The sequence below is a fragment of the Capricornis sumatraensis genome, chromosome 17 (genome assembly GCF_032405125.1).
Source record: "Capricornis sumatraensis isolate serow.1 chromosome 17, serow.2, whole genome shotgun sequence".
Taxonomy (NCBI): domain Eukaryota; kingdom Metazoa; phylum Chordata; class Mammalia; order Artiodactyla; family Bovidae; genus Capricornis; species Capricornis sumatraensis.
The window spans coordinates 20393362-20417112 of NC_091085.1; the positions used below are offsets into that span (position 1 = coordinate 20393362).

Here is a 23751-nt window from a genome sequence, read left to right on the forward strand (position 1 = left end):
GAGAAGGAGATGGCAGCCCACTCCAGTGTTCCTGCCTGGAGAATTCCATGGACAGAAGAGCCTGGCCGGGTACTACGGTCCATGGGGTCGCAGGAGTGAGACACAACTGAGCAACTACACCACCACCACCAGGAGCACCCCAGTCAGAGGGGCAATAGTGGTAACTAAACATTTCCTACAGACAAGCCTCTCCTTGCCTGGTTTCCAGATTCTTAAGGAAAAACAAAAACCCACTGACTGTAGTCATACTTGTTTAGTTAGGTTTGATGTCCAGGAATCTGCAAGCTAAGATGAAAAGTGGTTCTGAGCTGGTCTGGCACAAGTAAATGGGAAGCCTTTGAAGAGACCTCAGAGCCAAGGTTCTTACCTCAAGAGAAATCCATGAGTTTTATCAGCTTAAACAGGGATTTGTTTTCCTAAGAAATCTGGAAGGAATGTGGCTGCTGGCATTGTGTGGTGTTTGACGGCAGGGCTAGCATCCTTGTGACTTTCTAAGCATTTCCCTTTTGTCACCTTGTGGGCACAACACAGCCACAAAAGAGTGTGCCAGATACATATCTCTTTTTGTTAGGAAAGCAAAAGGGCTTCCAGAAACTCTCAAGAGGCTTCTTTCAGCTTATTGGCTAGAACTGGTCAACATGGCATGCTGAGCTGCAAGCAACAAGGATGTTATGAAGAGGACTGTCATCGTGGCCTTAGCCCAATTATGATCCACCAGCTGCAGCTGAGTACACGGCTTATCCTACCAATTAGGCAAAGAAGGGGAGGTACTGGTGAGTAATAATAAAATGAAAATTAAAGAATTGTAAGCTGCTGAACCGATTATTTGACAAACCTGTTTCTCTAGCTGGTTTTGTTTTCTCATTTATTCCTACTCAGACCATGTAAAAACTTCCACCTTAAATCTTGGAGGCACTGAAAGTTCACCACACTTTTGCCTGTATCCTTCCCTCTCACCAAGCTCTTGGGTGCCCACACTGATATATGTGACCTGACCTGTCTTCTGGTTCACAAGGATTATCTTACCATCTTTATAGGTTCTATTTCCCTGGCAGGTGCCTCCTCTTTTGTAGTCCTTTCTGACTCTCCAACCCAGAACTCTCTCTTCAGAACCACGTGGTACTCATAACTCACCAGACACTGGGGTTCAGGGCTTTACACATGTACACGAAATACCAATGAGGGAGTGAAATTACGTAACAAAGTAAGTAGTTGCCTAGTCTTCCTATAGAAACACAACCTCTGATGAGTAGATTGATCCCTTCAACACAGCAGTAGGCAAAACTGCATGTCAAGACACCAAACTACACACTGAATTTGTAAGCAAGAGAAGGTACTGGACTTCAAGATGCTATGGTGTAAAATTAGGTTACCTTAAGTTGCATATACACTACTTTTTTAGACTGCTACATGCTACGTTAACTACGAACAGTTGATATGTACAAAATGTAAAATTCAAAAGGCAATCGGTGTGTGTGTGTATATATGTTTGCTTTGTTCTCTGTTCCTAACCATCAAGTTATCCTTCTCAAAAGCGTTGTTTTTGAGTATCCTTTTATGTATTTTAGTACTTCATGCATTTTTATAAATAGTGGTGTCTTACAATAAACTTACGTTGCACCATGCTTTTTTGCTTAGAAATTTTTTCTAATCAGGATATAATGATATAATCGAGCAGTCTCATTCTTTTTAAGAGTTAACATCTGCACTGAGGTATTTGAGTTGGTAACAGATTTTATAAAACACTTTTCTTTGTATTAATATTTTAAGTCCTTTTCTATTGCTGTACAAAATTTTAAGTAACATCGAATTCCTTTTTAAAATTTTCATTTAGATGAAAAATACTACAATTGATACACATTCTATATATCAGCAATAAGTAGAAAAGAACTGGGTTCTTATATCAAAAATATTTCAAGGACATAGTACAGAATAAGTAATTAAAAATAGATTCTGTCTTATTTTATTCAATATATTTGAAATAATCATTCACAAGTTTAACCTATCCTTAAAAATAGGCACTACTTATTTTAATATAATCCCATTTATGTACAAAGCAAACCCTTTACATATTCACACTTAGTTAAAAAGCATAAAAGGATATATATTATTAAACAAACACTGTTAACCTCTGGGAGGGTAAAATGAAGGGAAATCATAATTCTTTATTCCATTTATTTCTGTATATTTGAAATTTTCACAACAAACATTATAGATTACTCACATAAATTAATGTTTTAAAAGGCCTAATGGGTCTTAGTTAAACCACTCGTCACCAGCTGTTTGCATATTAATTAAAGCTTCTGTAGTTTCAGGGAGCTCTAAAAGTTTTTCTATGTCCTAAACTCCTTTTCTCACTTGTAGTATGAGTTAGTCCCAGTTCAAGGCATTAGGCAGAAATATACTTGAAAGTGGTTTCACACTACAGGTATCCCACTGTTCAAGAAATCTGGATCAGCGTTTAGAACTCCTGCTACACACTATCTAAAACTTAAAAAAAAAAAAGTCAAACAGATTTAGATAATATCCTCTATATTCAAAACCTAGAAATAAATATATTTGGTACCAAGGGATACTTTGTATTGCTATCTGGGCATTCCTTGGCGGTATTGTTGCCTTTAAGCAAGTGGCTCACAGTCCTTGGCTGCCCATCAGAAATCTGTGGAAGTTTAAAAATATAGATGCTTAGGGACCAACTCTAAAGATTTTGAGCTTGTACTGTACTTTTAAAGGAAACAAACATTCTTTAAAAAACTTTTTCCTAAATCTTGATCAGTGATTACACAAAGGTATGTTTAAAGAATGACATTACCTTGAGAATAACTACAGAATATAGAATCTTATGGAATGCTACATCTAATTCAGAATCAAGCTAGGTTTTTCTTTTTGGGTAGGGAAGAGGAGGGTGTGTTGAAATGATTTTTGCTGAAGATATTTATAAGCACCAAAAACACTGTAAACAATGCTAAAGTTGGTAATAGTTTGTTTCCAGCAGTGGTGTTCCATAGTAATCTTCCTTTGAAAGTCTAAACATACTGACAATTTAATGCAAAGACTGAAAACAAATATAATCCTGATGTTTATCTATCAAATTTAATCAGTGAAGTAATCAATTGGATTTTAAAATAAGGGCAGTTTCATTATAATTGCATACTTGGCAAACCATGTAAGTGCAGAAACCTTTTTTAAGATTTTTAAAAGGGGGCAACACTGCTCAGCATTTGGTACATGAATATATAATAAACCTACTGAAAATCTTCCTATACATTATGGAAACCTGGAGGTAATTTGTATAGCTTGAAATGTCTTCATTTTAGAATCTTATGCACAAAAAGGGTTCTATCATCAAGATCAGAAAAGTGGCATTTTCTGTATTCAGACAACAATTTACAACACAACTGGCTTTTGATGTTATAGTAAGTTATACTTCAAGCTCTAGAGCATGTGGTGTATAAAACCTGATTTAAATTTTATATGACAAAAATCTCAATGTTTCTCTTAATAAATGGCTTATCAATATTCTCCAATTCACTTTAATCATCCAAGAAAAAGTAGTTTCCACTCTTCTTTTGTTCTACATCCTAAAAAACAAAGAGAAGCAAACAGAAATCAACAAACACAGATGCAACAGAAATCACCACCATTCTCTGGTATGCCAGGGCTGGATTACCCACAGTATTACCGGTGCTTACAGCAGCGTCACACAATCTCCTCTGCACTCACTGGCTGCTTCTGGAAATTCCTCATCCCACTGCTCACAGGCAAGGTTACTATTCTGCTACCCACCTCCACTACCTACCAAAGACACCTTCCTTGGTGTACACCTCACACAAAATTCCTTTACATAAAATACCTTACATGTACAAAACTTTGTTATGCTATTAAAATTCCATTTTCATCCTTCTAACTTTAAGCTCCTGATAAAAATGTAACCATGTCAGTTTGGGAACTGCCTAGTATACAAAATGTATATAAAAATAGTTTTTCCCAGTACCATTTGCAGACTGGCTAGTAATGATCCATCTACCTATCTGCCTAGCAGCTCCCTTATTAGAACTCAGGTGTGGTTGTCTAGGATGAATTGATACAGAGACTATCCTGAATAAGTGTCCTTGGGGACTGAACTGAGTCTCTACCCAAGAAAACTACAACACAAAGGGTAAGGCTTCAGAAGAGATTCTTATGAAAGTGCTCTAAAATTTAGTTCCTTTCTTCTGCTTAATTCACTTTTCAAAACCGAGGAACTATTCAGTTTTAATTTAAAACTTGCATTTCATTATCCTGGCTAGAGAGTAAACATAAAATATTATAGTGAAGGCTAAAGGCATCCAGACACGGTGTTAGGTGCTTAAATATAAGTGATATGCTCTGTGTCTCTTGCTTTCCAAGGCCTCACGTTTTAGTAGCCAAGCTAGGGGAGTAAAATATGAAAGGGCGATGGCTAGAGGGCCATGAAACAAGCTGTGCTTTAAGGAGGCATTCATTGCAGGCATACTAGAAACACAGAAACACTTTTTTAGCATTTTTTGGGGGGCGATGAAGAAATGACTGCTTTCTAAAAACCATATTTAACATCAAGTATAGGGTGCACAATTACTTTATATACCACAAAGGAAAAAAAACTGCCTACTAAAAGACTGCAGATTTAACCAAATTTTTTGTTTCATTGTTTAGAATTTAATGTTCACGGAAGAAGTCTGTTTTAGACTCTTAAAATATACATTTTAATCGTGTTGTTCTTATGCAAGCACAACAAATGCATAAAAAAACTGTAAAAACTTCTCTATTAAGTGTAGTTTCCCTGCAAACACTTTAAATGGCAAGTACCCTCAACACAAGTAGTACAGTGGCTGTGACTCAAAGAGATAATGCAGCAGTGGCAGCTCTCTCACAAGTGCTGCCTTCCAGACTGATGTGTGCCATCAGAGACTAAAACGCGGAAAACATGAATCTCAGAACTAAGGGAATGACGGAATTTTAATGACACAGTCTTCACTTCAAAACATACTCTCCAACTATCCACACTGAGAAGTACCCGTGACTCGAGATAGCTTTTTACATACCTTGATTGAATTGAGCTTGTTTATTCTTGGCCTGTAGTTGTTTGGGTCTCTCCTGAATGTAATTTCAAGCTGAGACAAAAATTTATTCATGCCGGCCAAAAGGGTTTGAGGACTAAGGTGAAAAAGAGAGTCTATCAATTACAATTGATTTTTACTGCCCCCTCCCCAATTTAATTACTTTTTAGGAAGAATGATATTAAGAACAACTGTTTCCTCTAATTCCTCAGTCTTAAGTCATCTCAATAATAGTATAATCAGTATATTATAAATCTATATTAAAAATGTCTTTGCTTGACTAGTTTGGCTGTATTTTTGTGCAAAACAAATAGAGTTTAAAATGTATCTGATATGGAAAAAAACATTTAGCCAGAAGTACTACTTTAGAAAAATTAGGTGATGCAGAATTTCAAATATAAGACTTTTAGGGGAGAAGAAAATTTAATAGAGAAGGTACAATTATGTTAGAAACTTGGCACTGAGCAAAGTATGTACAACATAATGGTTTTTAGTAATAATTCCTTTTAAAATTTCCATACTATTTCTATACTAATCATTTTTGCTCACCTAAACTACTACTAAAATCATCCTACACCATATCATACTTGTGGAACATTTTAAGTATTCTTTAAATACAAAGGGTGGATCATTATTTGAAGGCTTCCCTGGTGGCTCAGATGGCAAAGAATCCACCTGCCATGGGGAAGACCTGGGTTGAGAAGATCCCCTGGAGAAAGGAATAGCTACCCACTCCAGTATTCTGTCTGGAGAATCCCATGGACAAAGGAGACTCGCAAGCTATACAGTCCACGGGATCGCAGAGTTTGACACAGCTGAACAACTAACACATTCACTTTTCTTTTCACAGAGTCTAAGAAATTTCCCTAACAAAGGACATTATTTTCAATAATTGGCAATTTTTAAATTAAAAAAAAAAAGAATTTTAAGAAGTTTACTTTTATTTCTTGGATGCATTATTCAAACAGCAAACCCATTCCTCCCTAAACCAGGAAATATTGCATTGGAATCACATGAACTTACTTGTTTTTATAGGCCAAATGGTTGAATATCCATAATTCATTATAGTTCAACCTATTAAGATTTAAGCACTAAAAGCATAATGAATTTTTCATTAAAGAATTTTCTCATGAACTGTGAAAGTTAGGCTTCTTTATATTTCAAGTGCTATCAAGCCAATAAGGAGAAATGAAAGAAAAAAGAGGTAAAATCATTCATTTTAAACTCGACTGTACATTTATAGCAGATATTTGGGGGTAAGCTTTACCACTAACACTGTAAATTGGGCAAGTCACGAACCCAAATAATGAAGCAGACAAAACATAACCAGAAAGAGAAGGTGAGGCCCCAAAGCTCTGCATCCCTATTCCCCTGGGTCAGGGCTATACCACAGTCTAAAACCCACTATTCTAATGTCATCCAATATGGTATATGAATACTCTTGGGAGTTAAAAAATCGCTTCAAGAGTTTTCCTTACTAAAAATTACAATAGTATGACTAATGTTTATATGCTGATTGGAAAAGTGCTGGAACTTATAATCAGGTTGAATGGTTTAGAAAATAGTTTACCTGTTTGCAACTGTGTTCTTGGATGGAACACCATCAAAAACGATGACTCGATCTGCTAGATAGGTTGCCATGATGAAGTCATGTTCCACAACAAAGGCTGTCTTCTTAGCATGGAGTATGAAACTAAAACACATGATTTTGATATCTTAGTTTTATATCATCAAATAGTCAAATGCTATATTAAGCACATTTGTCTGCTAGTACACATGATCACATGTAATACACTTATGAGCGGGATATTACCGTTTGACAACTCGAGCAGCCATCAATCTTTGCTCAGAATCCAAATATGCGGATGGTTCATCAATTAAATAGACATCAGCAGGTTTGCCCAAACAAAGAGCTAATGCTACTCGCTGCAGTTCACCACCAGATAATGTCTGCACCTATTTGCAGAAGAAGTTCAATAAACCATGTAGAGATACCCACCATTTAAAATGATAAAACAACAAAAATTATTTTAAGGGTACCTCTTGATCGATGATGTTTTCAATTTGCAGAGGCTTCATTACATCAGTCACAAACTGTGGATGAGTGTAAGCATCTCTGATCTTTTCATGCAGTAGCTGGCGAACACTTCCCTGTTTTTAAGGGAAAAGTATTCAAATTTTATTTCAGTACAAAACTACTCTGATTATGCACCTTATCGATCAGCTAGGTTATGTTTTGAGATTTAAAAAATTAAAAACCCATCATGTCCACGTAAAGAAAAATAAAGCAATAATCTTAAAATCTGGAAGAAATAAATGACTGCTTCAAGGGAAAAATCATTAAACTAGGAATACTTCTAAAGGTCAATATGTGTATCAAGTAATCTTAGGCAATCTGGGAGGTAACACAAATCTGCAACAGTATGACAGGGATGAATATAAGATGTCTTGAGAACTTAAAAAGCTAAGTTTATAAAAAACATCAATGATGAAATTTTTAATGTAAGCTAAGTCATCATAAATATTTTCAATATGAGTACTGAGGTACAGAAGTTAATAAGTTCATTACAATACCTGCAGAAATCAAAGGAAGTTAATTTCAAAATGTTTTAAGTCTTATCCATATTGTAACATATATCAATGTCTTCCTTTTATGGCTGAATAACTGTGGCTCTACTGGTTTTCGTTCCTACCAGCAATCTATAAGGTTCAAATTTCTCTATATTCTCAGCAATACTTGTTCTTGTCTGATTGAAGTCATTTTAGTGGGTGTGATGTGGTGTCTCACAGTGGCTTTAATTTGCATTTCCCTTATGACTAACAATGCTGAGCATCTTTTCATGTGCTTATTGGCCATTTGTTTCCTTTCTTAGGAAAAATGTCTATTCAAATCCTTTGGGCATTTAAAAATCAAGTTTTAAGAGTTCTTTATGTATGAGTACCTTATTAGATATATATGGATATAAGTACCTTATTAGATATATAATTTGCAAACAGTTTCTCCAGTCTTGTGAGTAGCCTTTCACTTCCCTGATGTCATTTGCACCACCAAACACATTAGGTTTTTGAAGATTTATTTTGTAAAAAGATGCCAAACAGACTTAAAATAGTTTTCCCATTAGTGGAAATGAAATTAGGGACTGCAGTAGTCTTAATATCTTCCTTAGCCACCTTATTACACCTGTATGTGTGCTCAGTCGCTCAGTCATGCCTAACTCTTGGCGACCCCATGGACTTGTAGCCCACTAGGCTCCTCTGTTGGAGAAGGCAGTGGCACCCCACTCCAGTGCTCTTGCCTGGAAAATCCCATGGACAGAGGAGCCTGGTGGGCTGCAGTCCACGGGGTCGCTAAGAGTCGGACACGACTGAGCAACTTCACTTTCACTTTTCACTTTCATGCACTGGAGAAGGAAATGGCAACCCACTCCAGTGTTCTTGCCTGGAGAATCCCAGGGATGGTGGGAGCCTGGTGGGCTGCCATCTATGGGGTCGCGCAGAGTTGGACACGACTGAAGTGACTTAGCAGCAGCAGCAGCAGGCTCCTCTGTCCATGGGATTTGCCAGGCAAGAATACTGGAGTGGGCTGCCATTTCCTTCTCCAGGGGATCTTCCCCACCCAGGAATCAGACCCTTGTTTCCTGCATTGGTAGGTGGATTCTTAACCACTGAGCCACTTGAGGAGGGAGGGGACAGACAGAAACTGATTTGGAGAAACATTCTGATACAGTGTAACAGTCATGCTCTAGGTATATATACATATAAACTCTTCTTTAATAATAATAAAAAAAAATACCAGTATAACTCACGGTTGATTTGGGACTGATTTTCTGTGGCTTATAACTGACGTTTAGAACTGGAACTTCCCCTGCAGAATAATGCAAATAAATAAGACACTGAAAACTGCTCAAATCTTTATAGAGTCTACTACATGGAAAAGAGTAAAAAAAACTCAAGATTACAACAGTACCTCCTTCATCAGGTTTAAGCCTTCCAGCAAGCATTCTGATAAATGTCGTTTTACCAGTACCTGGCAACAGAAAACAAACTGATGTGAAAAATGTTTCACATTTAGAGTAAATCACTGCATTTCTGGGTTGTAACTTGGAAACTAGTTTTGAAAAAATACACTGACACTACAGAATTCTGAAGGCTATATAGAAAATTACTTGAACTTTCCTGATTCACCTCTCAAGCATCATTCTAAACTCATTAGGAGGAATACATACTATTTAAAGTTTATAATGGCCATTTTAAATGGGTCTATAAAGTCGGGTTGATTCTTGAAAGATTTTTTTAGCTAAAGTACTGATGAACACAATTTATTGTTAAAACAGGACAATAACTGTTATGACTGACACCGTCATCACAAAGGCCATTTAACATGAAATATTTAATTGCTACCAAGCTGAAGACATATATTAACTAAAGACAAATACATTGAATAAAGACTGATATACTGCAACAATCTCCAGAAAATTTTTTTTCTTCTACAGTTATGTAAGTTGTAAGCATAAAATTCCAAAATCATCTCAAAATCATCAGCACTCAAAATCATCTCATAACTATATTTATGACAGTAACCTATTATTTAAAAACGTCAGTAATATAACTATTTACAAAGTTGCAAGGAAAACATTTTAAACTAGACTGCTTTAGAATTACCAATTCTTTCCTTTCTGGTCAGTTTCTAGGATGAATAAATGTCACTGTATCAATATACATAGAAAAACCAGCTTAGAAAAAGATCTAATTCTCCCTGAAGGTTAACAAAATAAGAAATATGAACTTGATTAAATGACAAATTATACCATACGCTGTCACAAAATGTGAACCACAGTGAGAAATACAGGAATTCAATCTTGTTCCCAGACCTATAATATAACTGAGTCAGAATTTTTCAGAGTAATTAAAACTCAGTTACTGGATAAACAAAGTGAAAGTGAAGTTGCTCAGTCGTGTCCAACTCTTTGCCACCCCACGGACAGTAGCCTACCAGGCTCTGCTGTCCATGGGATTTTCCAGGCAAGAATACTGGAATGGGCTGCCATTTCCTTCTCCAGGGGATCTTCCCAACCCAGGGATCGAACCCAGGTCTCCTGCATTGCAGACAGACGCTTTACCGTCTGAGCCACCAGGATAAACAGAATCAACTTTCAAATATCACAGAATAAGGGAAACTTACCATTTTCCCCCAGCATCACCATGATTTCAGAATCTGTAAACTCTCCAGCTACAATCGCTAACTCAAACTCTCCCATCTTTTTCTTCATTCCAGGATATTTATACATACACATCTTTTTAACTTCTTCTTCATTTGCTGTCTCAGCCACTTTAAAAACAAGTGATGCATCTCTGAATCTCAAGTTTTCTGTTGGAACGTAGCCATCCAAAAAAATGTTTATGCCTATTGGAAAGTTATTGAAATAGATTAGCAAAGATCAGTTAAAGACTAAACTTTTCCCACAGCAATAAATTATATAAAAACCAAACCCTAGGCTCTCTTGTGAGTAATCTATACAGATTTAAATAGCAAGCAGTGTGACATGGTGTTTCACATACCTAATACCAGGTTTAATTCATGCACACACACATGCCTATATATACAAACACACATACACAAAGCACATCTTTTCATTATTATGTGATTTTTATAAGACTTTTCCCATCAGATTTTATGTGAAAGGCTGTGATGCCATTTATTCTGTATTTTAAAATAAAAAATTGTAATTTTTCTTTAAAAAATGACAAGTAAAATGGAATATTTTCACAGTGATATAAAATGAAGTAACACAGTTAAGAATTTAAGTTATAGGAATTCACTTTCATGTGAGACATAACCATATGCGGAACTTAGGATTTACTGCATTTGTTTTCAGATTAGCTTTGCAGATTTTTAAGAACTTCATTGAACTTTTCTTGGCTTTATTGTGCAAACAACATAATCTAAACAGATTTTAATAACCAAACAAAAACTAACATACTGGTACATGAAAATCCCTCCACACTAAGGTTGTTAAGAACCACAATGGCAGATGCACAGAAATGGAAAAGCGGGTTATTTGGGAAACAATGAAAAGATCTGTTTTTGTGTTTACTATGTGTAACAGAAGAACAGTAGCTGAAGTTTCAGAAGGTCTTGAAAGAAAGTCTAGGATGTTATTCATTTCATTTGCAATTAAGAACCAAATCTAGGTCTTCTCAGTCTAGAACACAGGTGCTCAATAAATATATACTGACAGAACAAATCAACAGATCCATTTATTCTGCCCAAATTAGCATTTTTGATCTTAAGCCATTTACGAATTAAGAATTCACGTTAAGAATAACGTGAGGTTAAACAATTAAAACCAAACATTAAATAAAAATATAAACTCAAAGGAACCTAAGTGACCATTTAGTACAACTGCCCAATCCATTAGGTAAGAAAACAAAAGCTCAGAGAAGTGACTTTGTTAAAAAAAAAACAAACACACATCAGCTTTATACACTCCAACTGCAATGTTTCTCTATTTAAAAATGAGTTTAAGCTAAAATTCCTTTATAGTTCATAAAGAATTTTACATACAACATTTTAATTTCAGCATATTAAAGGAAAGCAGAAAGATTAAGTGCAGTTTGTTAGTTAAATAGTTTTAGCGGATAGGGAACATTAAAACCTCACCAGGAACTATTTCCTAGCAAATGCTTTAGACAAGCATCTATTATACAGTTATATAGAGTTAGCAACCATGGATCACAAAGAGGCAGACACGACTGAGTGCCTTTCACCTTCAGGTCCTCCCTTGTGGCTTAGCTGGTAGAGAATCTACCCACAATGCGGGAGACCGGGGTTCAATCCCTGGGTTGGGAGGACTACCCACTCCAGTATTCTGGCCTGCAGAATTTCATGGACAGTGTATGTATATAGTTCATGGGGTTGCAAAGAGGCGGACATGACTGAGCGACTTTCACTTTTCTCTAACTAAAATTATGAAAAGTGACTGCCATGTATCCGTGTCGTTATTATCAATATGACTCTAGAACTACTTAATACTTTAGGCAGAGAGTAGATACTCTGATATTAGTTGCTAACTGAGGAGAAAAAAACAGTAATTGCTACTGCAATCATCTCTTAAGACTACTGGTAAGAAAACTGGGCACACTCACAAGTTTTTTCTTAAAATATATTATCTCAATAGATGGACAGCATCTATCTCAAATATACAGGTAGAAAAGGGATAGTAAGTCCTTCCCCACATCTTAAATTACTTACACCCTTTTTATAGCTTTTAAAAAAGAAAAGCCTGTCCAACTGAGGGAACTATAAAGCTACATCAATAATTATTCTTATAGAATATGGCAGATTTTCAAGATATGGACTAAGGAGACCTTTCATGTCTAGATTATCAGTTTAAGGCATAGCTGGAGAGAAGAAACATAAAAAGTAAAAATAGGAGTGAGGAAGCGGTGAAGGAAAACAGGAAAGAAATTAAAAGGAAGAAGGCATACCAGGTGGAGAGTGTAGTGATTTTGCTTCAGGAGCCACTTAGTGGTAGGCTAGTTTTTACTTTTGCCCAATGGCACCCCACTCCAGTACTCTTGCCTGGAAAATCCCATGGACGGAGGAGCCTGGTAGGCTGCAGTCCATGGGGTCGCTAAGAGTCGGACACGACTGAGCGACTTCACTTTCACTTTCATGCACTGGAGAAAGAAATGGCAACCCACTCCAGTATTATTGCCTGGAGAATCCCAGGGATGGGGGAGCCTGGTGGGCTCCCGTCTATGGGGTCGCAGAGTCGGACACAACTGAAGCGACTTAGCAGCAGCAGCAACTTGCTTAGGTAGGGAAAACACATGGAACAGAGAGACAGTCCCTAGTCCCTCTTTCCTGCAAGTAGTAGGAATAAGTGAAAATACACATACTGAGCTGTTGTATTAGAATTTTAGTCACTCACCAGACTATAATATATTTAACTATTTTATTAGACTTTTGGATAACCTTAGTTCCACAAACTTAGGCTCCAGATTAAAGATAAATTTGAAACATGAAAACAATTTGAGCACTAAATGAATTTCAAGAGTTTTCCCACTGGTACTTGCCTATCAAAGATAAAGTTGAAGATGACTAATAATACAGGGATGCTACAGAGGCTAAAATATAAAAGAACATTTTAGTATAGCAAATAAATAGTGAAACTGATAGAATATTTTCAGCCACAACAAAAACTTCTCCAAAAAGAAATAGGTTATGTTTAACAACTGGCATATAGAACCTTATATATTTATATTCTATTGTGAGATTAAATTTAATAAGGCCAGAGTTTTGGATAAGTAATATGACAGCAACGCTTTACTTAGTATCAACAATACATTTTCTAAGCATTAATGTGAAAGAGCATTGGGAAAAGTTTTTCAAGTTACCTTCTCTTACACTAAAAGGCATAGTGACAACACCATAAGCACTTGGTACGCCATATAAACAGCAGATGAAGTCAGAGAGATAGTCTAATACACTTAGATCATGCTCCACCACAATGATATATCTGAAAATCAATATAGATTAAATCAATGTTCATATTTCAAATTGTTTTCCTAAACTAAAAGAAAAAGGTTAACATGAAAGTTTATGAATATAAGAAATAAATGTTTTGCTAATAAAAAAGCATTTTTTACTAAATGTTTAACTAAAAATGTTTAAAGGCATTTTTAAACTTTACAAAGCAGAAATATAATTATAATAGACCTAAACTGTTTACTATGCTATTCAATTTATGTATTAAACCCTTCTACTTGTCCTATCCCACACTAGTTGCAATACAGTTGTAGTAGGGGATGCAGAGAGAATATGACATAATCCTCAATCTGAGAACTTTCAATATTAGCTGCACAGACTAGGAATTGATATGAAACAATACCAAAAAGACTATGTAGCAAAATGTTTTACAGGTGATAAAAACCTAATGAAAGGAAGGAAACAGGTTAGTGTGGGTACTGGAGCACTTAATAAATGAGATAGAACAGGAGATGACTTTTTAGTAAGAAAAAAAGTACTTCTAGTAGAAACTGTCAGGTAAATAAATAATAGTCATAAAGCTTTTATGCAGTATTTCATTCCTAGTCAACTCAGTTTAAGATTTTCAAAAAGCAATGACCTGCAGACATCAAATTCCAATTTATCAGCTTTCTGTACAAAAACCAGCCATATTTTTATTTTAATGAGATCATTTAATCATTTAATGAAATCATTACTCCCATAAGAACTGACTCAATTTGATTCACAATGATATACTGTTTAAATTGTCAAGCATGTCTAATTCATTGTTTTCTTTCTCTATCAAGATTTTTAATTCAGGGTGTCATATTTCTATTTAATATTGCTATATGCTTTTAACAAATCTCATTTTTTTCTTCAGGGCCCCAGATAAGGCTCTTAGTTCCAGATGGAACAAATTTTAACATCCTCAGACCTTCTTTTAAGACCTTCCAAAACTATAGCTACTACAGATATTCAATTTATAAAGTTACACTCTGATAAATCCATCATACTTAACCTAATCAAACTTGGCCTAGCCCACCTGACATGTGTTCAGAACACTTACATAATGCCTATTTTCAAATACAGTGTTGACTGCCACATGTAATGTGCTGAAGGCTACACTACAAGTGAGCAACAGAATGGCGGCAAGGGCGCCAGCTGTCTGTCCTCTCAACACGTGGCTGACTGAAAGCTGCGGCTTGCTGCTGCTGCTCAGCACCACAAACCAAGAGAATACCAAAAGCTGAAGGATAGTTCCACTGGATATGTACTGCCTTCCCAACACTGTAAAGTCAAAAAATCTTGAATTGAACCACAGTATCTGTACATTCTTTTATTACATTTGTATATAGGATATACTGAAAAATGGATCTTTGTTTCCTGAATAATCTACTCTTCTATCTCTGTGTGTCTAAGGGCTAGTCTATGATCGAATGGGTCTCCTGCCTACAATCCTCATCTGTTGAAGTCCTATATAACTCTTTAAGGTTCACCTCAAATTCTACCTCCAACAGAAACACCCTTCTTAATGTGCAAATAAATAAACTTTCCCCCACTGTTGAACAGTGCTAAGCATCAATGAAAATAGCAAATCACCCAAATGACCCAATACTTATCCTGCCTTGGTATCTTTACTGGCAATGTTCCATTACTTGGAATAGTTCTCTGCTTTTTTACCACTGAAATCTTCAAGGCCCAGTATATGGCAGCATAGTTTTATCTAGTGGTTTTTAATGTACTTTTGAAAAGGAAAAAAAAAAAGTCACACCTCCTGCTTTCCCTACTTTCATATGAATCTTATGCAAAAGTCCTAAATGTTATTAAAAAATATTTAGAAGACTCACTCTATTTTCAGAGGGTTTCAAACAATAATCTACAGCATAATGAGAAATCTATGCTGTGAAAATTTATACCCTACACTTAATTTTGGGTTATCTGTTGGATTTTAATATTCCTCTTGCATTATTGTTCCTCTCACTAATCCATCCTCTATTTCTTGTTGTTTCCTAAAGGATACAATCTTCAAAATCTTTTTACAGTATTAAAGACTGAATGGGTGCCTTGATACATCATAGAATTTCAGAATGCAGACATACTTCCTGAAACTTTTTATTACCAAGTCTATCACTACAAAGAGATTATTTTGACCCTATGCCTATAAAATCAAGACCCAGCACAACTGAGAAAATATCTAACAATCATTTTCTTCACTTTGTCAATCTAATCTGTTCTGGTATGTTATCCCTTTTACCACTATGTACTGCCCTCTCATAACGTAGAAAGTAGTGACTTGAATGAATACATGTCACCTGGTTGTAAATTATTATCCTTTTATTTCTCTGCTTATGTATTCTTTAATTTACCAGATCCTAAGGTCCCTGAATATTGGGACTGCATTTTATACTCTTACATTCCCCAAAGGGGCTTCTGCCCTGGTGGCACAGTGGTAAAGAACCTAACTGCCAATGCAGGAAGCTATGGATTCAATCCCTGGGTCAGGAATATCTCCTGGAGAAGGAAATGGGTACCCTACCCCAGTATTCTCACCTGGGAAATCCCACAGACAGAAGAGTCTGGTCGGGTATAGTCCATGGGGTCGCAAAGAGTGGGGCATGACTTGGTGACTAAACAACAGCAACAATTTCCCAAAGAGCCTATCATAATGCCCTGACCTATGCATGGAGTGAAAATGATGGTCACCATTTACCTCAACTGAGACTGTCTCTTTATTACTGACAGTCTAAGTTTTCCTTCAAAGTAAGTACAGGAATCATTTGTTCCTTGAATCTAAGGAGTCAAGTTTTTCAATTCTGGAAAATACCTGGCCATTATCTTTTCAGTTTGATTTTTTCAGATGCCTATAAAGACATATGCAATCATCTTCTCATTCTGTTCTCTGTCTCATTCTATTCTCCATGTCCCTGAATCTCCTCCTGTTTTTCCATCTCATTCTCTGTTGTACTCTGGTAGCTTGCTCAGGTCAACTTTTAAAGTTTGTGATGCTCTTCTGTTGTCCTAACCTGTCTAATCTGTAGTGAGTTTTCAATGTCATGACTATATTTTTAATTTCTAGATTTGTTTGGGTTTTTAAAACATGTACCTGTTACTTTTTTTGTACTATTATATTCTTAGAGCTTTAAATTTTTATGTTTTGAATGGTCTGAAATACTGCCTTACAGTCTCTGAGAATGCTACTTTCAGTTCTTCACGATCTAAGTCCTGCTGTTTGTTGTGTTTACTGACTCACTTGTACAGTTTTCTTCCATCATTGATAACCCTGGGTTTAAAGCTCTCGGTCTTTACCTGTAGAAACCCTGGGTGACCAGGGTTGAGAGCGTATGTCTCTGGAGTGTTTTTATATTTGCATCGTCTATATACCATAGAACTGACGATTCCAGGACTCTCTGTGTTACTTTCTTAGCATGGAGGGTTTTAGACATCCCTGATTACATAAATTTCAATTCCATATCCATGTGAGCTGCCAGTCCAAAAACAGATATGAAGGGGGACCATCTCTCCATTCCCAAGGCTCTCACTGAGTGACAGGAGTATGTTTCCTTAACATCCTCATGTTTGCTCTTTTGCTGAGAAAGCAGTTGTTTGAGAGTCCTGGCATTTTGTGTGACAATTCAAAAGAAGGCCCTGCTACCTGCCCACAAATGGTTGTTAAAGCTCAAGACTTATTACAGAGACAAGCACAACCCTTTAGGAAAGCCATCCTTGTTTCTCCCCTGTAATTTATAGTTCTCTGTTTGCTTTTTGATCCCCAGGGATTTCTCTTATGAAAGAAATTATGAAATCAACTACTAAAGAGAGGAACAGAAAATGCTATGCAGGAAAAACACTCTGTGTTCTGGCCACAGTCTTACTGTATCATAAATTCAAAACCTAGAAATAACTAAATTTTTTGAAAACTTCCTCATCTGCAATATGGTAATACCATCTAAAGATTCTAACGTATAAGATTAATGAGGCTCAGATGAGATAACGGATATAAAAACTCTTCAGACTACAACAGCATTCTATAAATACATGATGTTGTGACTAATAAGAAGTTTTTAAGAACTCTTTTGTACTCAGTATAGTCCTGGGACAACTGGAATTTCTCTGTTCTAAATGATGTGTATAAGCAACATATCCATTTGAGGATCTGACAAAAGCTAAGGATCTGCTTCCTGAAAACCCATAAATATATGTCAAAAACTTGTATGTCACTGTAGGGTGTTCTTAGGCTCCCTGGAAACAGGCATGGCAGTACAGAGGAAGCTTAAGTTCAAGTGATAGCTTCAAAAACCAAGATGGAATATATGCACATATCTACGACATGGATGGTCCTGGTGTTCAATCTTTACAAACTTGTGAAACTTTTCAAACAGAATGGCATAGGCATATGGCAAATTTTACTTACCTGTCTGGATTTATTAGAGATCGTATAGTAATAGCAGCCTTTAAACGCTGCTTGACATCTAGGTAACTAGAGGGTTCGTCAAACATGAAACTATGAAAAAGAAAAGCAAACATAATATGAAAGGCAAGTATGATAATAATTCTATCTTGCACATTAAAGCACTGAAATATTTCTGATTTAACAACAAAAATCCCATAACGGTAAAAATTTCTGTATTCTGTTCAGAAGCAGAAGGAAGAAATTATGAAAAGCAGGACGGCATATCAAGTCTGGGGAGAGACTCACAGATTAGGCTAACTTACAAACTGTTATCTCCTCAAGAAAACTATTCTGATATATTCCAAAGTAATTCAGAGTGCTTCCCTTATTGGTTGAAGTCAGTTGCACTAAAGCAAACAGTTTCTGGAAAGGAGGGCCTTGCACAGAATTATAGAATACTTTACGAAGAAAAACTAGCCTGCACTGGATGCCAGAGTAGAAGTGTGGAAAAAGATGAGAGCAAAAAATATCTGGGAAAAGGGAGGCATTAAAAGGTAGGAAGGAAACTCGCCTTTACATTTGTGTCTCGCATGGCACGCCACCCTGATTTAGGATAACCTAGAAGACCTCATGTTCCACTTGACTATTAAATACCTTGCCGGCCTGGTTGGAGAGCTTACATCTTAAAAAAATAATCTTCCTATGTATAAAGAGAGTTCACAAAATACCTGACTTTACATTAAAAAGCTCTAGAATTCATAAGCTGTCAAGTTTTTACCCCTGATGGAGTAACAGGGGAATGGGCGATGGATGCAGAGCTGCTTCAACATCTGAACTCAAGTTAAAACATTCACTACTCCTTCTATTATTAACAATTTATCCCAAACCACTGCTCTTTTAGCAGCATTATAAATAAAAACTCTAAAGTAAGGATAAGATTTACAAGAATATAAAGTGACCTACATATCAGCTTTCTGTATGCAGACGACAGCGCAGGCGAATCTCTGCAGCTCTCCTCCTGAAAGATCTTCAACATTGCGTTCTTTCAGATGGGTTAGGTCTATAAGAGGAATTGTCTTTAGTGTTATTCTGTTTTACCTCTTCAGGGTAAAATGTGCATTGCAAATCATCCTGCATTTGAATATTTCAGCTGAAAGTATGACAATTACTAGAGATTTTCCCATTTATTTCAGTAATCCATATAAAGATATCAGTCCTTAAGAGTTAAGTTCATGGCCTATTAAAACATATACACAAAATAAACACTTACCAAGCTGCTGACATACAATTGCTTGTGTCTTTGTTTCATCTTTTCGGTCCAAAATAGACCCCACTGTCCCCTGTCACAATATATCAGTAACAGTTACTATTATTTTCCTTCAATACTAATCCCTTCAATATTAAGAAGAGTCACAAAGTAAAACAAGTTTACTTTGATTTATCTTTCATATGTCCACCAATATTTGTAATACCCACTACACATCTCCTAAAAAGCAACTGACCTTTGCAGCCTTGGGAATCTGGTCTACGTACTGAGGTTTGATAATGGCTTTTAGGTCATCTTCAAGAATCTTGGTAAAGTAATTTTGCAATTCAGATCCTCGGAAGTAAGTCAGAATTTCTTGCCAATCAGGTGGATCCTAGAAATGTATGTACAGTTATCTGAATTTAGTAATACAATTGCAAAGAGGATAAATGTTATACAAAATAGAACATATATCCAAATAGAATACTTTTGCTTCTAACATACTAATAATACCAGAGGTGGATTTTTTTTTTTCAAATCAAGGAACATAAGTTTACAAAATCTCAGAATTATCAATTAAGTAGCATTAACACATTTTTAACTAAAAAGGAGTTTCATTTATAGTTTCTCAGCACTAATTACACAAATAATCTTGAAAATAAGAACATTAAAAAATAAAATCACACATACTCTCTCCTTCACAGCCTCATAAAACTGACCCAAGATACTCATTTTTATAAGGTGGCAATACATACATCATACTTCCCAAGGTTTGGCTTTTGCTTTCCTGCTAAAATTTTTAAAGCAGTTGACTTTCCAATACCATTAGTTCCAACTAATCCCAAAACTTCACCCGGACGAGGAATAGGCAACCTGTCACAAGTGTACAAAAATAATGAAACAACTCAGACTTAGGTAGAAAAAACTACATAATACCAGAACGATGTCTTCTGATGCACTTGCACTCCACACACATTCATTAATAAGCCAAAAGAGAAATATGTCAGATATTATTGGCTATTAGGGAAAAACAAAAACGTCAGCCAAGATTAACTGTTAATTGTTAGAAATGCATCCATGACCAATATTACTCCAAATTTTATCTATTCAACTTTCACTCAAAGTCTAAAGTAACAATTTTTCTTTACATATAAGGCTCAGTTTTAATGTACAATAAAATGCTTTGGTACAAAACTGCAGAGCAGGTGCAACCTCACAGTCTTTTTCCTTCTTTCTTTTTTTTGGCCTGCCATTTACTTACAAGGAGAGAAGTGCCACATGAACCAGAAATATTCCACTTCATACTCCCTGCTGCAGTAGGGCCCCTTAAAGCTGGCAGGTTGAGAAATACCTTTTTATTAGTTAAATCTAGACTCCCAGATTCAAAATATTAGTGTTCAGCAGATTAAAAACCTCAAAGAATGTCAATAACAGTATATGTTGAAGCTCAGAGTAATATTCTCTGTAGATCATGAGATTAATAGATAAATAAAATCAACACAAGGTCCCTTAAAAATTATTTTGGGGAGAAGGATTTTATAACAACAATGATTCTCACCCCAGCTGTATACTAGAATCACCTGGGAGCCTTTTCAGCTTACGAACGTCCAGAATATACATCCAGAGATAAGACTAATTCAACTGGGTTGAAATTACCTGGGCATGAGTACTTTTAAAAAGACTCTCAGGTAATTTTAATGTCAGCCTGAATGAACCACTGACATATACAATGCTATTCTGCATGATGTTATAATATTATATTTTGCTTTAGTGGATGCTAAAGTTATTACCACTTTTTTTCCATTTTTTTATTTCTCTGAAAATTTCAAATGTATTTTACTCTTGACTGAAGTAAAGAAGAATGTTGACTTGGAAATATACCTGTGAAGTTTGAAGGCATTGGCACAATATCGGTGTGTTGTTTCTTTTTCCAAGTTGCTTGGTAAGTTGACAATTGATAAGGCGCCAAAGGGGCATTTCTGTTATTTAAAATAAAGAATTAAGTTTCCGTTAATTTTTAGAAACATATGCATGACTAAAATGAACAGATTAAGAAGTTTTTACAATTAATTTTCCAAATGTGGGAGTTTCACACAGACGTTAAGTACTGTTTTACTTCCTTTTCTTAAAAAAGTTAAGTTACTCAAAGGCAAGAATTGTAATTAATAAATCTGTATTCCCCTTAGTAACTGGCAAAATGCTGGAGATTTAATCTGTTTAACACTTAGTGAAAAACCTTACAGACCTGGAGATAGATTTTTGCGTTTAAAAAAAATTATTATTAGATAAAAGAAGGTTAAGAGCAAGATAAAACTTGATTATCTGGTGTAGCTCAGCCAGTAATGCTTCTGTCTGCAATGCTGGAGACCTGGGTTCAATTCCTGGGTCAGGAAGTTCCCCTGGAGAAGGAAATGACAACCTACTCCAGTATTCTTGCCTGGAGAATCCCATGGACAGATGAGCCTGGCAGGCTCCACAGCTCATGGGATGGCAAGAGTCGGATACGACTTGGTGCTATCTTTCTTTTCTTTCTATTGAGCGTACAATTTCATACACAGTCAATGAGAAATGTCCTCCCTTTATTTCCTTCTTCCTGTCTTCTGTATGCTTCCTTTTCAACTTTGTAAAGTCCTTTAAGTTTGTACTTTTCTTGGTCTATTTACGTCTCAACAGAGCATAGTATCTGCAACAGAGCAAGGACTAATGTCTTTCCATTGTGATTTTTAACCATCCCACATGAAAAAGATATTCATATTCCAAGTGAGTAAATTCACATAAAAAGAAAAACATTTATTCATAGAAAAACTTATTCAAATGGTGACTGTCAGTAAGATAAATGCCCAAGGAATAAGAATGGTAAAAATTGGAAGGTGATTTAAGAGTGGTAATGTGGCTAGAAAGTACAAATAAAACCAAAAGGATACAAGCAAAATGTATAAATGCAGATTAGAAATCTGTTTGATAGAACTGTTCAATGAGCTTAAGGAACTAATTCAAAAGTCTATATACAAAGATTTCAGTGAATTCCCATTTTCTAAGTTATAAGAACACAGAAGTTTAAAAAACAAAACTCTTATTTTCAAGCAAAATAATCAACCTCTAACAAAGAGTATTAATTCCTTAAGCAAGATTTTTTTTTTTAAACAAATGGAGTTACTGCCATTTACAGACTTCTCTATTATTCCATCAATGTACATAAAATGCTTATAGGCTTCAAGTAATTTAAACTTCTCTTAATCTTCAAAGAAAAAATATCCATGTTGTTCATATACATGCTGCATTACAAGTATCCTAAGTGTTCAGGAAGTATACACTACCCTTCTCCCCAAAGAGATTCATTACATCAGTATCTTTTCTGCCATGGAGTACATACCCAAATTCTGGAATCTCAATATGCTCTAGTAGCCAAGAAAGAAAATCAAATCAAATACAGTGTTCAAAAAAAGATTTCCAGCACCCACAACATTGGCAGGCAAAAAATATTATTAAAAGAAGAAAAAACGCTTTCAGGTACCAAGCTTGGTACTTCTGCATACTTACCTGAAAATTTAGAAACCAATTTAAAATATACTTGAGCCTAATTAGAAAAAATAATAGGTGGTAGCCATATTCCAGGAAAGATCCTTTCTAAAATACATTATGTGCAAATAAAAAATAACTAATTTAAGACCTTTATACTCTGGCTCCTAAGTATCTTTTAGAACCAAAGTTGGAAACCCATCACTCTTGAAAAAAAGCCCTAATCAAACTATTCAATATAACAAAAACTGAAGCATTTTGAAAAATTACACTATTGGGATAAATTCAACAATAAAAGAATACAGCAAAAGCAGCACTTCAGGATTAGGTTAAACTAAGAAAAGTTTTTGGCTGTGTCCATTTTTATTTAAAAGTGTGAATTTAAAATTAAACAGATTTGAAAAAAATAATATATAATATGACTCATATTTTTTGTCTTTATATTTCCAAAAAGTTCTGGTAAAGATCTGGAGAATGTTCTTCTCATAAGAGGGTGAAAAAGAGAAATTAATTTTGGTTGGAAATGGCTTTACAAAATTGCATACAGCAAGGATAACTTTTATTTTTTTAAAGGATAACGTTTAAATGGGGTGGCTTAATTAATTGAAATTGCAATAATATTACTAATATAAGAAAACCATTTTTCTAAATTTGTATGATTTTTTCACTGTTTCATACTTGGGTCTTTACAAACAGTTATAATGTATTCAGAATTTTTAGATTTCATTTTTAAGTTATAATTTAATACAATAAATAATATCACTTACTTTAATACAAATACCACAGCCAATACAAAGAGTTTCAGAAATCCAGGCTATTTTGCTCTGGGCGGTAACCTCTATGCATAATTTTCCTGCAAAGGAAAAGACAGAATTAAGTCATTTCTTCTGATAGTCTAATTTTCTGACAACACTGTTATTTCAGCAATTCTGGTTCCAAATTTCCATACAGAATCAAATTTTCAAAGATCACAAAAAGAAATACATTTGAGATAATACCTTAAATC

The 23751-nt window shown here is 35.4% G+C and overlaps 1 protein-coding gene across 1 annotated transcript in view; it reads right to left on the reverse strand.

The window, feature by feature from the left end:
- Positions 1-1973: 1973 nt before the first annotated feature.
- Positions 1974-23751, reverse strand: part of ABCE1 (ATP binding cassette subfamily E member 1) — a 30754-nt gene continuing 8976 nt past the window's right edge. The window contains exons 3-18 of the mRNA XM_068989534.1: positions 23513-23598; positions 21108-21205; positions 19982-20099; positions 19483-19620; positions 19251-19320; positions 18944-19040; positions 18002-18091; positions 13479-13600; positions 10261-10482; positions 9046-9105; positions 8885-8943; positions 7119-7229; positions 6892-7034; positions 6649-6771; positions 5064-5175; positions 1974-3581 (exon numbers count right to left, since the gene is read on the reverse strand). Of these exons, the coding sequence (XP_068845635.1) occupies positions 3534-3581; positions 5064-5175; positions 6649-6771; positions 6892-7034; positions 7119-7229; positions 8885-8943; positions 9046-9105; positions 10261-10482; positions 13479-13600; positions 18002-18091; positions 18944-19040; positions 19251-19320; positions 19483-19620; positions 19982-20099; positions 21108-21205; positions 23513-23598 (1697 nt within the window). The 3' untranslated portion in view covers positions 1974-3533. The remainder of the gene's footprint in view (positions 3582-5063; positions 5176-6648; positions 6772-6891; positions 7035-7118; positions 7230-8884; positions 8944-9045; positions 9106-10260; positions 10483-13478; positions 13601-18001; positions 18092-18943; positions 19041-19250; positions 19321-19482; positions 19621-19981; positions 20100-21107; positions 21206-23512; positions 23599-23751) is intronic.